This window comes from Camelus dromedarius, chromosome 24 (assembly GCF_036321535.1).
Source record: "Camelus dromedarius isolate mCamDro1 chromosome 24, mCamDro1.pat, whole genome shotgun sequence".
Taxonomy (NCBI): Eukaryota; Metazoa; Chordata; class Mammalia; order Artiodactyla; family Camelidae; genus Camelus; species Camelus dromedarius.
Window position 1 is genome coordinate 9,283,486 of NC_087459.1, and position 16,193 is coordinate 9,299,678.

Sequence of the window (16,193 nt, forward strand, 5' to 3'; positions counted from 1 at the left end):
CAGCTGGACTAACAGTGGGTGGGTGTCCTCAGAGAGGTTGCTGAGAGGTCTGCCCCAAGCCCGGTGCAGCACCTGCTGGCTATTCTCCGGCCCTCATGTAGCTGAAGAGAGGCCTTGATCCTCTGCTGACTCACCCTGAGTCGTCCCTGACTTGTTTCCATAAGCTGGGGCAAGCTTAAAATGGAAATGGCATCCCCAGACAACCTTGACCCCCAAGACCCTGGCTACTTTCCCGTGCAGGTAATTGGCCCATCTCTTGACTCAACTATCGGCTTCACGGGACCCTCGCCCACAGCCTGGCCAGTAGTCATGAGATGGTCCAGCAATGGACAGCCCACCTCCCAGGCAGGATGCAGCCATCTGCCAAGAGACCCATTGTGCTGCTGGCCCCTGCAGTGGACACTCAATACTTTGCCATGAAGCACACTGCCCCAAGACAGTGACCAGCCCGTGGCCAACACCAAAGACACGACCCTGTGAGAACAGATATACCCCAATCCTAGACCCACAGATGTGCACGCCCACAGAAGGCAGCCACACCTAGAGGAAGGCACCTGGATTCAAAGGAGAGTCAAGTCTGTGCCACCCCCAGCTGGGTCCCCACTCAGTCCCCCATGACAGGAAACCCCACACAGGCCTGAGGTATCCAGCAAGAAGCACTGAGCCCCTGCAGCCGTTGTCATCTGCAACACTTGCAGGGTCACTGGTTCTGCAGCTTCCATAGCAGGGCCTCCATAGGGCTCAGAGCTGACTACTCCCCAACCCAAGTCCCAGGCCTGGCACCTTGGCTGGGCTCCAGGCACCCAGAAGTTGGGGTGCAGCATGAGGAGGATCAGGGGAAGCACCAAGCTTGTCTTCCCCCTAGACAAGCACGTCAGCCAGGGCCATAGGCTCTTCCTCTTCTCTGCACCTTTGACCTTAGAGAGCAGATGGATGGTCCACATTGCTCAGGCTGAGAACTCCCAGATGGAAATGAATTTGGATGCTGCTGCTGCCTTGGATGGCCCCAAGGCCTCCCACCACTGAGCTCCAGAGTCTCCCCTTTGTATGGCCACTTCTTCCACGGTTCCAGAGCCAGAGAGATGTCCCTTGCCCCATCTGTGTCACAGAGCAAAGCGCACAGGGGCAGGCCCCTCCCTGAAGCTGGCCCCTTGTGGATGATGACAGGTGGGTGGGATCATGTCCTTCATCCCTGTTTCCACTCTGTGCTAGTTTCTCCCAGTAAACTCTATTTCATATGTATGCACCATGCAGAGCTGGTAGAGTGTCTCTGTGTCCCTTTGGATGACTGCGCAAAATCTTGTTAAGAAATTTGAAATAAAAAATTCATGAGCGGTAAAAACACCAATGAGGAACTCGAATTTTAAAAATGGAGAGCAGTGGCCAGCTCTAGGGCCCTGGCCTCTAGTCCTGTCCCCAGGGTTGTGAGGTGAGTGTCCCTGAAATGCTTGTCCTGGCCCAGCTCTTCCTGCCACCATGTCCTCCATCAAGATGGCTCCGGCAGGGTGGCACCAAGGACCTCCTAAAGTCAGTGGGTGCATATCAGCGCTCACCTTCAGGCACTGACTCTTCCTTCTTGATCCCTGCAGATCTGAAGGAGGCTTTGGGGTTCTCCACCGACTTCCCTCCAGGGCTCCTCGGCCTCCTCCCAACCTATAAGCACGGTGATTGGTGTTCTGGAGACTAGATCTCAGCCCTTTTCTGCCCAGCCACTTCCAAGGTTTACGGTCTGTCAGTCTGCAGCCTCAGTCCAGGCATCCCTTCTGTCCCTTCTGCAACCAAACCTGTGTGTCCAGCTGCCTCCAGGACCTTGACCCTGGGTATCTCATGATCATCAGCAGCACAGGTGGTGAAGGGAAGTGTCCTCCTATTGTCCCCTATGTCTGAAGGCTCCACCACATAAGCAGAAACCCAGAGCCAACCTCAACGCCGCCCCACCTGTCCCTACATCCTGTCAGCTGTCAGTGCCACCAGTGCCACCCTGCCTAGTTTTCTTTTTTTAGTATCAGCTTTATTGAGATATAATCCACATACCATACAATTCACCTACTCAAGTGTATGATCCAATGGCTATTAGTATATTCAGAGTAGGGCATCTGTCACCACTGTCTTATTCCAGAACATTTCATCACCCCAAAAAGAAACCCCAGACCCATTAGCAATCACTGCCTCTGCCAGTTTCTTTCCCTGTGTGCTAAGGCTGATGGGGTTCCTTCCTCCGGTGCCAGGAGAATTGGGGGAATCCAGGTGTCTTGATCTGCTCAGGCTGCCATAATATACAACGGATGTTGATTTCTTAGTTCTGGAGGCTGAAACTCTGAGATCAGGGTGTGGGCATGGCCGGGTTCTGTGAGAGCACTTTTCCTAGTTTACAGTCAGCCACCTTCTTACTGGGTCTTTACAAGGGGGGCAGAAGAAGGGTTGGCCTAGCTAACTTTCTGGCCTCTTCTTATAAGGCACTAACCCATCATGAGGGCTCCACCCTGACCTAAACACCTCCCAAAGACCCCACCTGTTAATACTGTCATACTGGGATTAGGGTTTCAACGTGTGAGTTTGCAGGGGACATACACATTCAGTCCATAGCACCAGCAGGGCACCCATAAAGTAAAGAAGACCCTTAGTCAGTTGTTGGATTAATAAACATCCCCATCCCTGGGGCCCTGAGTCACCTAGAGCCCCAGCCACTTACCTTTGTGATCACCGCAGCCTCCAGTGTCCCCTCTCTGCAATCCGTCCCCATGATAACCGAGGGCTTTTTCTAAAATTTAACCCCATCACACAACACCTGCCCCAGGTGTCTTCTCCCTGGTGCTCATGTCAGGTATGAATGACTACCTGGTTCAAGGACCAGAAGCCAGATGTACCCCAGGGGGTCTCTGGAGACCAAGAACAGGGCAGCTGCATCCTCACCACAGCTCCTCAGAGCTCAGCCTCTCCCAGCTGCCCACCCCACTGTCCCCCTGAGGGCTCCAAGGGCACTAGAAGGGCCCCTCAGCTTCCTCCCATCAGAAAAAAAGACAAGACTCTGGTTGCTGGAGGGGCTGTTCAGGGGAGTTGGACCTCATTTGAGAGAGGAATTTGTCCAAGTAAGAGATGGTGGTGGCCAGACTAGGGTGGCAACAAAGATGGAAAAGGGACAAGAAATAATTAAGAGATGTTATGAGTTGAATTGTGCCCCCCCAAATTCATGTGCTGAAATCCTAACCCCCAGTACCTCAGAATATGACTTTCTTTGGAAAGAGGTCATTGCAGATGTAATGAGTTCAGATGGGGTCATATTGGAGTAGGATGGGGCCCAAATCCAATATGATTGATGTCCTTATAAAAAGAAGAAGTTTGGACACAAACTCACACAGGGAGAACACCACATGCAGATGAAGGCAGAGACTGTGGTGACTGGTGACCTCTACAAGCCAAGGAATGCCGATGATGGCCAACAAGTCACCAGAAACTAAGTGAGAGGTGTCAAACATTCCCTCTCCCAGCTCTCAGAAGGAACCAGCCCTGGAGAGAACTGGATAAGGGTGGGAAGGTGTATTAGTCAAGGTAAATTGTGTCAGCTGCTGTAACAAGCAAACCCCCAATCTCAGTGGCTTAAGACTCCACTCATGTAGAGTCATATGCTGATACTTCTGGTTGGTGGCACCTTTTACAAGGTCACTTGGGAATCAGGCTCCTTCCACCCTCCTCTAGGCCCTAGGAATCTCCTCCATTCAGTTGGTGAGTGAAGGAGACAGAAACTGAGACTGTTGAGGCCAGACCTAGCAGGGGTCTACATAAGCTTTCCAAACTTCAGCTCCTGGGGATCTTGTTAAACACAGGTTCTGATGAAGGAGGTCTGGGGTAGGGTGTGAGAGTCTGCATTTCTAACAAGCTCCCATGTGATGCTAATGTTGGTCCAGACCCTTGCTTTAAGTATTGAGGAGTGAGAGACATCACTCCTGCCCATGCTCGGTTGGCCAGAACTCACTCCTGTGGTCACTCCAAATGCAAGGGAAGCAGGGAAATGAAGTTCAGCTGTTTGTGCAGAAGCTGGAGGAACAAGGTGAGTAAACAATCAGGGGGTAGGCAAGGGCCAGATAGTAAGGACCCAGCCTTCCCACAACAATGGTACCATTGCAGGGGAAAGACTGGGGGGTGGGGTGGAGTCTTGACTGGGACTGTGGGCCTCTCAGCAGGGCAGCCTTTCTGAACTCCCGGGAGTTGAGAGTGGTGAGGGTGAGAGCCCAGGCCTTCCTTAGCTGGAGTGAGCCACCTGGGCCTAGAGCTTGCAGTGCAGCTACTGTCCCTCATCTTGGTGCCTGAGTCCTGGAACTGAGATCCCCATCCATCTCACCCAAGATTCCTTTTGCAGGAGACCCGGCCGGGCAATGGGGGCCCAAAGTGCAATGCACCAGATGGACAGTCCCTTTTGGTTCACCCTCCTGCCAGCAAAGGGGTTAGTTCTTCCTCTAGTCCCTCCACTGACCCTCATTCTGCACCCTGGTGGTCCTTGTCCTCACCTTGCCCTTTCTTCAGGTGACCCTTGGAAATGAGGTTCCCCATGCACCCCCATCACCCAGGCCATGGCCCAGGCTTGCCACCCCAGGATGCTCTCCATGGGCCAGAATCTAGGAGGAAGCCATGCCAGGGCAGCCCCAGAACTCACACGTGGAGGGGAAAAGGGGGCCAGTTCGATGGGCTTTACTTCTCCCTCCTTAGGTGGGGTGTCAGGTGGGTTCTCCCAGCTGGACTAGCCTGTGCAGGTGAGACTCCCAGTCCCGTGCTCAGCAGAGGTGGGAAACTGGGAGGCGATCGAGCACCAGCCTGGCAGCTGAGAGGGCTCCCCCAAGAGGCAGCTAGGGCTCTGGCTTCCAATCTCAGCAAGCCAACTCCTTAGAAAGCTCTCGCTGCGTGACACAAGCACCCCTCCCCCAAATCCATGCAGGAAGCACTAACTTCGATGGGCGGTCTTCGCGGGTCCCTTCACCACCACCGGCACCTGAGCCCCCTATCTGGGGCGGGGCCCGGGTACTGACAGGACGGGGACATGTCCTTTTAGGCTGGACAGCCTAGTAGGGGCCTTGTGAGGGGGTTGGGAGGCTGGACTGAGGGGCAAGACATCTAGGCGGGGCAGGGTTGCTCTGGGCCCCCAGCCACCACCCATCTCCTTCCCGGGCCCCCGCCCCCGCCCTCCCACGCACCTGCGCTGGCCTCCCCCCAAGCCCTGGGGGCAGCCGGCGGGCGCTGCTGGGAGATCAGAGGACTCAGAGGAGTCGGGCCCGGGGGAGGGGGCGGGGAATTTCCCCCCACGCCTGCCTGGGCCTGCTACCCTCCCCCTCCCCCTCCAGGTGGGGGACATCGCTGGGGAATTCCACCGAGCTGCGATGTGGCTCCGGCGAGCCTGGGCTGGGGGTCCTAGGGGGAGGAGGAGAGAAGAGGACAGGCTGGGACCAGGGGCACAGCTGCCTTCCTCCCCAGACACCAGCTGCCCCTGCCAGTCCAGGACTGAGCGTCCACCATTCCAGCCTGTCAGGCGGTTGCGGGGGCAAGGAGTGGCACTTCCTCAGGCCAGAGGCGTCGGGACCTGGGGAGGGAAGGGCTGGAGGATCTGAGTGAGGGTGTGCGTATGAGCACCTCACAATGATGGGTGACTGAGTGGGAGTGCGTGCGTGCACTTCATTCAAGAGTGTCTGTGAGTTGGAGACTCCAGGGTGTCCCGGGGGTGCATGGCTTCGGAAGAGGGTCCTCCCCTATTACAGTCCTGTCCACCAGCCTGGCCGGTCCTTCTCCACACGCTCCCACTAGAATCTTCACCAACCCTGAGAAGGGGAGGGGCAGGGAGGCGCGCGCCGGGACACGGAGGGTCCCGGAGATGGGGGCGGGCGTGGGAGGCGTCTGGACCTGCTGCCTCCGCTCCAGTCTCGGGCGGGGCTTCCCGGCCTTGAGGGGGGGGTGGGGAGGGGGGGTGGGGAGGGAGGGACCCAGGGGGAGGGACGCGCGGAGGGACGCGAGGGGGGCAGGAGACAGCGCGTTAGAGACCTGGACGAGGGAGGCTCAGAGCGAGGCGCAGCTGGTGGGGGCGGTGTGGAAGCCGAGGCACGACCCAGAGCAAGGAGAGGCAGAGACAGAGAACGCCCCTGGCCCGAGACACCCCACCCCCGCCTCCCTTGGACTCCCAGTAGGGACCTGGGCAGAGAGACGCCTTCAAGGGCCAAAAACCCTGGGAGGCAAATACCCCTGGGAGATATTTCCCCCGCCCCAGACTGAGAGCGCCTCCCAGAGTGAGATCAGGGCAGACAGTCAGAAGACGACGCCCCCCAGGTCTCCAGGGAGGCTTCGGAGCGACCCCAGAGGCGACAGCGCCGTGTGAGGGCCAGGAAGACCTCTCCTTGGTTGGGGGCGATGGGGACACGGGCCTCGCATGGCCTCCTCTTCCTACTCTTCCTCCCGCTGCTGCGGCCACGCGGGGCATCAGCGGGGAGCCTGCATAGCCCAGGTGAGTCCCAGCCCGGCGACTGGGCCGTGGTCACCACTCCCTCCTCGGCCTCCGCGCCTAGAAACCCCAGTCCCGAGGCTGAGGAGGGGACAGAGCAGGTGGTGGAAGCAGCTGAGCAGCCGAGGGCCCCGTGGGCGCCAGGGACACTGGCTGGGGAGTCGGGCGGGAGTTGGCGTCGGAGGGTGGGGTGAGGATGCCGGGAGAGGGTCCGGACCTCCCCAGGCCCCGCTGTTGCGGTGCAGGCCTGTCCGAGTGCTTCCAGGTGAATGGCGCCGACTACCGCGGTTACCAGAACCGCACGGGCCCACGCGGGGCAGGCCGGCCGTGCCTCTTCTGGGACCAGACGCAGCAGCACAGCTACAGCAGCGCCAGCGACCCCCAGGGCCGCTGGGGGCTGGGCGCGCACAACTTCTGCCGGTGAGGGGCGGGTCTAGGGGCGGGGCTTTCTCTGGGGCGGGGCCGGGTGCATCCTTGCAGGCGTTGGCCCGGGGCCTTGGCGTAGGCGGAGCGGGGGTCTCCGTTGGGTGGGCAGAGGGGGCCACCTCGAGGGCCTGAGGGCGGATCCTAAACAGGGAGTAGGGCCTGGCGGGCCCTGAGGACGTAGCAGGGCTCTCAGAACACTTTCCGACCCGGGTCGGGCCTTAGGAACTTAACTTCTGAAGAGCCTCTGGTCAGGCCTGGGCACTCAAGGGGCCCATGAGGGCGGGGCTTAGTCAGGGGGCAAACTCCCGAGTGAGGGGACGGGCTCTTGGCGTACAGCTTCTTTGAGAGGCATCTACTTGCGGTGACAGAGGGATCGGGGGTTCAGAGCCACAGCTGCGGTCTGAAGCGGCACGGACCGAGCTGAGCAGGAGAACACCTCCCTCCTGAGCCGCAAAGGTTAGGGCTCATCACTTCTGCTTTAAAGCAGTGTTCCAAGACAAGGGACTGACAGAGGCATATGGCTGGGTGGGGAACGAACACTACAAATGGCTTCAAAGTCTTCATATGTGACGTCCAAGCAACAGTTGAAGACCTAAAATCAGCACACAGGGTCCCTTTAATGACTTCCCACCATCTACTCGGCAGTTGACATCCGTTCTGGTGGGGCAAACCAGAATTTAACACACACGGTGACCATTTTGCAAATAAGCTGTGTGTCAGGACCTGGAATTTGTGGTTCTTGGGATGGTAGGATCCCAACAGTTTCTCCCCTAACAGTAACCCAGACGGTGACGTGCAGCCATGGTGCTACGTGGCCGAGACGGAGGAGGGCATCTACTGGCGCTACTGCGATATCCCCACGTGTCATAGTGAGTGGAGCCGGATGGGCAAGGGTGGGAGCGCCTGGCTGCCTGGGCAGAGTTCGCTTTTGGAGGCACCACAGGGAGCTTGACTCTGCTGCCCCCTCAGTGCCTGGGTACCTGGGCTGCTTCGTGGACTCGGGGGCACCCCCGGCCCTCAGCGGCCCCAGCGGCACCTCAACAAAGCTCACAGTCCAGGTGTGCCTTCGCTTCTGCCGCATGAAGGGCTACCAGGTACTGCCCACCTGCCCAGACCAGTGACCCCTGACCTTGACCTCGGGATCCAAATCAACTTCCATCTCTGACGCCAAACCTTGACACTGATTTCTGAACCTCCAGCCCGATTCCTACTTCTGACCCCATCCCTGGCTCCCACCACCCTACCCCCACCCCAGCCCCTGTCTCTGGGGTCACCTAGTCTGTGCTCCCAGTTAGCGGGCGTGGAAGCTGGCTATGCCTGTTTCTGTGGCTCCGAAAGCGACCTGGCCCGGGGACGCCCGGCCCCGGCCACCGACTGTGACCAGATCTGCTTCGGCCACCCGGGCCAGCTGTGCGGCGGCGATGGGCGACTAGGCATCTACGAAGGTGAGGAGTGAGCTGTGATGAGGGGCGTGGGAGAGGGGAAGAGTCTGGGTGAGAGACTCAGACGGCGATGCCACGATAGGGGGTGCAATCTGGTAAGGGAAGGCGGTAGGTTGGGGGCGGGTCCTGATTAAGGGATTGGGTTGAGGACCGGGTCCGAAAAAGAGACTGGTCTGAACCCGGGGGGCAGGGCTCTGGGACTGAGGGCGGGACCTGAGGAAGGAATTAATTGTTTGAAGGTGAGACTTAAGGGGATTAATGGTTTGACCGCTGGGCCTTGGGAAGGGGTTGGACAGGCTGGAGGAGAGGACCCGACTGAACTTGGAGGGGCGGGGTCCGAAGAAGCGTCTGGTCTGGCGGAGGCGGGGCCTAGATGGGAACAGCCCCGCCCCACCCCGTGAAGGAGCCCGCTGGTCTCCGGGTTCTGACCGCCGGCCCCGCCCACAGTGTCCGTAGGCTCCTGCCAGGGAAACTGGACAGCACCTCAGGGGGTCATCTACTCCCCGGACTTCCCGGACGAGTACGGGCCAGACCGGAACTGCAGCTGGGCTCTGGGCCCGCCGGGCGCCGCTCTGGAACTCACCTTCCGCCTCTTCGAGCTGGCCGACCCGCCTGACCGGCTGGAGCTGCGCGACGCGGCCTCAGGCAGCCTGCTCCGCGCCTTCGACGGCGCCCGCCCTCCACCGACCGGGCCGTTGCGCCTGCGCACCGCCGCGCTGCTGCTCACCTTCCGCAGCGACGCACGCGGCCACGCGCAGGGCTTCGCACTCACCTACCGCGGTGAGGCCCTGCCCTGTCCCCCCTCGGCCCACTCCCCCGCCAGCCTGCCTCACACCCCTCTCTGCAGGACTGCAGGACGCGGACGACTACCCGGCTCCCTCCAAGGGCTCGGCCCAGACCCCTGAAGCATCCCTCGAAGGGGCCAACGTGAGCTGCAGCCCCCGGCCTGGGGCTCCAGAGGCCGCGACTGGAGGTGAGACGCGCGTAGGAGGTGGAAGGGACTTTGGGAAACAGCACCTTTCAAGCCCTGTTCTCACCACAATTGTGTGCCCGCAGCCCAGGTCTTCTCGACGGTGACGGCCATTTCAGTGATGCTGTTGCTGCTGCTGTCGCTACTGCGTCTGCTGCGCCGACGGTGCGCGATCTGGGGCAGGACCTGAGGGCAGACCCGCTGGGCTCCTGACGTCCTGGTGCCCCTGGGCGTGGGGGTCTGGTGGGAATCTGGGGCCCACGAGGGGAACGGGGCTGGAAGGAATTCCTGGGTTATTGAGGGACAAGGCCTTGGGTCCACACAGGGAATCATGCGTGGGATCACAGGCGAAGCAAGGTGCTGGAGGTGGTGACATTGGTTGGTGGTTTGGCTGACGTCTGCTCCCTCTCTAGGAGCTGCCTGCTGGCTCCAGGTAAAGGACCCCCAGCCTTGGGGCCTTCCCGGAGCTTGGCGAGAAGTTGGGCCGTTTGGTATCGCCGGCCTCGAGGGGTGGCCCTGCCCTGTCCTCCCGGGGACCCCCAGGTTGAGAGTCTAGCTGTGAGTTACCGGCCTCTGAGTGCCTCCAGCCAGAGTTCTCTGCGCTCGCTCATCTCTGCTCTCTGACTTGGGACTCCTGGGGTCCAGTGGACCCTTCTACAGTGTGATGGACTCCTGAGACCCTATGCCATACTTTGTCTACCTTGGCCTTCCGCCCTTTTGAGGGCAGTTCGCCCTTTAGTCACCTCGGGGAGGCCAGACGTGGGACAGAAAGCATCTGGTGCTATTTTGGGAACTTGGCGTGACCCTCGCGGTCCAGATGGTCCAGGCCAAAGGGCAAGAGGAATCCAGCTCCCCTTCTCATAGACCTGGATACAGGGGTCTTTGAGCCCCTCTTGGGGTGGTCCTGGACTGCTGCCCACAGTGAAATGTGAGAGGTCAACAAAAATGGTCAAAAGACCAGCCATAGACTTTGAATAAAGGACGTATTTTGGTACAGCCTTGCTCGGCAAATTCTTACGTGTAGGAGGCGCTATGTCAATGAGCTATTGTGCCAAGGTTGGTTGTGTGCATGCAAATTAAGGACATTCCAGGCAAAGAGTTTTGTGTAGCCGCCTGGAATGCAGAGGACTGAGGAACTGCGGGAGGCGGAAGTTTGAGTGGGCGGGGTCCGGGAGGAAGTGGAGGTGGGTTATGAGCAGAGTTAGGCAGAAGAAGGGATGCCTTCCTGGGCCCGAAGTAGGATGAACCCTGTTGTGGACTAACCTTTTCCCCCAGGCCTCCTGCCCTCCCTCTTCCCCAGTGTTTCCTGCCTGTCCTGGGCGGGGCCAAAAGTGCAACTTGGTTTTAACAGAGAGCGGATTTGACCTGGTCCAAGCTCGAAGAAGCCTGGCCCAAAGTGCAGGGACTCACTGGAGGGCACCAAGCACGTCAGACACAGCATAGAGGCCTGGGCATCTCAGCCTTGCTGAGCTCCAGGGAAGGTGGGCAGGTGGAGAGATCACCTGTGGAGTGGGGGTGCACCAACTTTAGACCTGACCTGTCCGCACGTCCCTGGCTGGCAGCACCTTGGACAGAGTGTGAGCTGTGGGGTGGGGTTGGGTGGCAGGGCTGTGCCCAAGAGGGTAAGTGCCCAAGGGTGAGTTGACCTGGTGGGTCGGGTGAAAGCTTGGGTGCTCACTGCGAGGGGACACAAGACACCAGGGTTACTCTGGTGGAGCTGAGGCAGGAGGGAAGGGGGGAGGGCACAGCCACTCAAGGAATGACAGCAATTTAACACCAAAATGGTGGAAGATTCACCAAAATGGTGGAAGATTCAACTCCCAGTTGGCCTTGAGGAATAAGAGGTTTGACTTCTAGTAGACCTTGAGCTTCATTATATGCTCACTGTAACAGCATGATAAATAACATGCCCATAGGCGTCATGACAGTCCTAAGGCTAACTTCAAAAGGCCAAAGAACGGGCGGTGGCCCAATTCCTGGGAATCCCAGCCTCTTCTCCAGGGTAGTTGGAACGGTCCCACCTGTAGGCGTGTGAAGCTACTGAGCCCATAAAAACTGGTAACACCACACCTAGCGCCCTTTTTTCACTTCCCCCTCTTTGGAGACGGCCTGCATTGTCTGGAGTGTGTACCTACTTATATTTTAACCCTGAGCAACCAATTCCCACACCTCTTTCCTTGCCTTTCTCTTGCCTTACACCCTATGCAGTGTGTATCTCTCTAAATAAATTTACCTTTACTCAACTGTGGCTTGCACTTGAATTCTTTCCTGGGGGAAGTCAAGGACCCACACTTGGTGGGGCACATCCCAGGGGCTCATCCGAGACCTGGGACATGGCCATCCTCACAACCCACATCCGTTTTCCTGCATCATCTTTGGCGCCCAACGTCGGACATTTACATAAAGAAGCAGGGCTCAAAGGGCATAGTCTTGACCTGCCTATTGGGCTACAGCTCCCCTGTAGGAGGGTGGCAGGGGGTTTCTCCCATGCTGTGCAGATTCAAGTAGCCCTTAGGTGGCGTCTGATGCTGCCTACAGGATCTGGCAGAGGTCAGCTCTCTAGCCATGAAGGAGCCCACCGAGCCCAAGGCTTTTCTCCTCCGGATCTTTTTTCACTCTCCTATCACTCTATCACTTCAGACTTGAGAAGATCCACCAAGGCGACCACTCGGACATCCAAATTAAGACCACGTGGCAAGTAATTGGCAACCTGATTGGGTGAGCTTCCCCTCCGTGGCTCTTTGAGCCCAGTTCCACCTCTCTACATGGTGTTGATCTGGTTCCGGGATGCTGGAACTGCAAAAGAGGGCCCAAATTAGGGGACTCTGGGAGTTCCCCTTAAGAAATTTGTGGCCCGGCCCTCCCTGAGTGCCCTCGGGGCATAAGCCTCATTGCATCCATAGGCAGGAGTCGGAGGCAGGCACTCCCCTTGTGGATCGCAAGTTTAACACTCCTGGGTGGGGCCCCAGGTTTAAGCACCCCTGAGCAAACGTTGCCGGTGAATGCTCGCTTCATGGGTCGCAGGTTATAGTACCCCTGAGTGGGAATCACAGGCAGATACTCCCTTAGTGGGCCTACAGATCTCTGGTCTAAGAAGCACTGTGGCTATAGCATTCCCTTTTCGTTCTAGATTTCCACCTTTCGATGCTATTTGTTTCTCTTTCACAAAAGGTAATTTGCTTAGTTCACTCAGGACCTAGGTCTCCTCCTTCCCTCTAAAAGATTTAGAACCTGGGGCTCTAGTCACCTTTTCTCCCTTTGGCCCTTGCTCCTTTCCTTGACTAGTCCAAAGGAGCCACCTCAGGCTCACGGACAGGATATTCTAACCAAAATGGGGACAACTACAAGTATCCCAAAGGACTCCCCGTTAGGACGCATATTAATTGGAAAAAGTTTTAAAAGAATAGTTTGAAGAAAAAGGAATTAATTTTCCTTTGCAATACTGCATGGCCCCTATACAAACTAGGGGACCAAGAGGTCTGACCAAAGAATGAATCATTAAATTACAACACCATGTTGCAGCTAGGCCTGTTTTGTAAGAGGAGGTAAACAGGGTCGGGGTAGGGAGTCCCATATGTCTAAATGTTCCTGACCCTATCCGAAGACCCAGTTCTAGGGAACTCCTTCCTGGTATGCCTGGCTCATGTGCCCTTCAAAACATCTCCCCCAGTGGGAGCTCAAAGTTTCAGATAACTCTTTATGGGTCCACCTCCGAGGCCCACAGCCAGGAACTTTTCCCACCTTGACTCTGAGGCGGGATAGTCTTCTTCCCAATCATCTACCCCTAAGGCCCCTCTGGGCAGCTGGGGTCCCCAGATGAATCAGCTCATGGATCTGGTGTTTAAAGTATTTAACAATAGAGACAGGGCTAAAGAGGCAAAAAGGATTCAGGGACAACAGTGAAAGGCACAATTCTTAGCAGCAACCTTAATCCCTGTACCACCTTGGGGTTACCCTCCACAAAGACCCATGGCGAGGACAGGATCTAGAATGCCTGGATCAGAGCCACTGTCTCGTCAAAAGGGGGCCTGTTTTAAGTGCAGCCAGGAAGGCCACTGGAAAAACGAATACCTCCTATATGGGAAAAGTCCATTGGGACCCTGCCCCACGTGCAAAAAGGCCACTGGAAGTGGGACTGCCCCCAGTCTCGAAGAGGGGTTGGGGCTCCCAAACCAATGATGGCTGAGATGACTGAAGACTGACGAGACCCTCCCTGGCTCCCACAGGATACCTGGTCTTTTCTCTGGAGGAGTCTCAGGTAACACTTGATGTGGCAAGTAGAAAAGTTGTCTTCTTACTAGATGCGGGGGCTGCCTACTCTGATTTCCCTGGACCCTTATCCCCCTCTCGTATATAATAACAAGGATTGACGGAAAGCCCCAAACCAAGTGATCTACTCCCCCCTTCTTTAGTGGCCTACTAGAAAATTTTACCTTTGCACATCAGTTTCTGCTCATGCCTTAGTGCCCCATCCCATTGTGGGAAGGGATTTACTCACTAAATTCCAGACAGTAATACAATTTGGAGACCCTTATGAAGAAGGCACCCACCAAGAAAAATGACTGCTCTTAGCCTTGAAAACCCACATCAATACTAAACCAGAAGAGGTCTCCCTTCCACCCCATATTGTTTCTCAAGTGAACCCTGCTGTCTGGGAAACTGAGATCTCCGACAGATCTACTATTGTCAGGTTCTCATTAGAAATGGGACCACACGAGGCTATAGGCAAGCCTCTTCAAATCAAGGGCCAAACCAAGAGCCTTAATTAAAAAACTTCTCAAACCCAGGAAGGCTCCCCAAAAGTGTTCATAAATAGATGGCCAAATGGGAAGCCATCGGTTGGACTAAACTGATCATAGCTGATATTCAGGGCCCAATAAAATTTTTTTTGGAAAAGACTTCCCTAAGCTAAATGAGGAAAAACAAAACTGTCTTTGTTTTACAAATCTAGTCTTTACAGGACTAGAGGTGTGGCTCCAAAAATGATGCAAAGCCCACCGATACTTCTACCACTCCCAAAACCTCCCCTATGTATTTATCTTAAGAGACAAGTATTAAAGGTTTTTTTGTTTTTTTTTTTTTTCTGGCCTTAAAGAAACAAAGTCTTTCTAGGAGAAACTTGCCTTCCTATGCCTTTGAGATACAAACATTCTACCTTGTCTTCTCCAGGAACTCTGATCTCACCAGCTTTTTAAAATGCAAATCTCAAAAAAAGGGGGAAATAAATAACTTGGAACTTAATTTGCTAAGAACAAGTAAAAATTTTGTCTCTTTTTCATAAATATTAGTAAAAAGGCTTAGCCATCTAGACAGGCAACTTTGATTTGTTCTATCTGCCAAAAGCCGAGTTTAAATCCAACCTCTTTTGTAGCCAATGGATTTAACTTTGTTATATCTGATTCATAACAAAGTTTTTAAAATAAAAACTATAAGGTGTCTGGTTTATATGTCATAAATGTATGGTATTGGCAAAATTAAATGGTAAAAGAGCTCTTTAATTGGCTTAAGAAAATTAAGTACTTATATAAATACTCAAACATAAAGAAACTGGCCAAAAGAAATTTCAGGTTCACATTATATAATAAGTATTCAGTGCTGGTATTGGTATCGAAGCTAGCTTAAGCTTGTTGGTTTAATTAATACAAATATGTCTTTAGAAACATCAGTGTTAAGTATAATACTTCTGTTGTGTAAGGCTTACTAGAGGTCAAGTAAGACTATTATGTCTGTAACAAATTTGTCAACGAGAAAAGTAACTCAATGTAAAAAGAAACTTTCAAAAAAGTAACAAAATAAGAGATTTGGGGTAAACTCCATAGGAGCTTTGTTTGGGAAATATCTACCTAAAATTGTCTCTCCTCAACTTTTGGTACTTAAAATTTGAAACTAATTTAAAAATTGTCATTACAGACTATTAAACTAAATTAAAATTTTCACTGTCTGTGTCATTTACAAAGTATTAAAACATTAATTGCTGGGCAGGTCTAGGCTTATCTACCTTTGCCTTATGGGGGAAAAAAACTAAAACATAAGTTTCTGATGCAGGAAAACAGATGTGGGGTGTGAGGGCCGTGTCCCAGATCTCGGTTGAGCCCCTGGGATGTGCCCCACCAAGTGCGGGTCCTTGGCTTCCCGCAGGAAAGAAATCAAGTGGGAGCCACAGTTGAGTAAAGGTAGATTTATTTAGAGAGATACACACTGCATAGAGTGGAAGGCAAGAGAAAGGCAAGGAAAGAGGTATGGGAATTGGTTGCTCAGGTAAAGTATAAGTAGGTACACACTCCATAGACAGTGCGGGCCATCTCCAAAGAGGAGGGAGTGAAAAGGGGCCGCTAGGCGTGGTGTTGCCAGCTTTTATGGGCTCAGTATCTTCACACGCCTACAGGTGGGACCATTCCAACTGTCCTGGGGAAGGGGCTGAGATTCCAAGGAATTGGGCCACCGCCCATTCTTTGGCCTTTTGCAGTTAGCCTTGGGACTCTCATGGCGCCTGATGCGGTCACAAAGAGCATATGATGAAGCTCAAGGTCCACTAGAAGTCAAACCTCCAACCAACTTAATCCTCAAGGTGAGTGGGAGTTGAATCTTCCAACATTTTGAGGTTAAATTGCTGTCATTCCTTGAGTGGCTGTGCCCTGCCCCCTTCCATCCTGTCTCATTTCCAGTCAGGAAACTGTGATATGACAACCAATTCACAGTTGCTTGCTTCTTGGTTTTTGCCAGAGGTTTAAGGTTTTTAAGGGTTAAAATTATAATATGTAATTAAAACTCCTAAAATAAGTATTTCAAACACAGTGGGCAAATATGTATGTTTTCAGTAAAAGAGTTTCATAAAAAATATACCAAAAAATTTCATGTATAATCAGGATTTTAAATA

The 16,193-nt window shown here is 54.6% G+C and overlaps 1 protein-coding gene across 2 annotated transcripts; it reads left to right on the forward strand.

The window, feature by feature from the left end:
- Positions 1–5,992: 5,992 nt before the first annotated feature.
- Positions 5,993–10,310, forward strand: KREMEN2 (kringle containing transmembrane protein 2). 2 transcript variants are annotated; one of them, XM_031447518.2, is made up of 9 exons: positions 5,993–6,481; positions 6,724–6,898; positions 7,682–7,773; positions 7,874–7,998; positions 8,196–8,349; positions 8,794–9,126; positions 9,194–9,319; positions 9,403–9,481; positions 9,730–10,310. In XM_031447518.2, the coding sequence occupies exons 1-9, from the start codon at positions 6,388–6,390 to the stop codon at positions 9,938–9,940; spliced, it is 1,389 nt and encodes a 462-aa protein (XP_031303378.1). In that variant the 5' UTR covers positions 5,993–6,387; the 3' UTR covers positions 9,941–10,310. The 2 variants fall into 2 exon arrangements, with proteins under 2 accessions (XP_031303378.1, XP_031303379.1); XM_031447519.2 differs by lacking the exon at positions 9,403–9,481.
- Positions 10,311–16,193: the final 5,883 nt, after the last annotated feature.

Coding starts and splice junctions, on each gene's coding strand:
- KREMEN2 (XM_031447518.2), top strand. CDS start 6,388: ATGGGGACACGGGCCTCGCATGGCCTCCTCTTCCTACTCTTCCTCCCG. Junction 6,482..6,723: donor GGGGAGCCTGCATAGCCCAG/GTGAGTCCCAGC, acceptor GTTGCGGTGCAG/GCCTGTCCGAGTGCTTCCAG. Junction 6,899..7,681: donor GGCGCGCACAACTTCTGCCG/GTGAGGGGCGGG, acceptor CTCCCCTAACAG/TAACCCAGACGGTGACGTGC.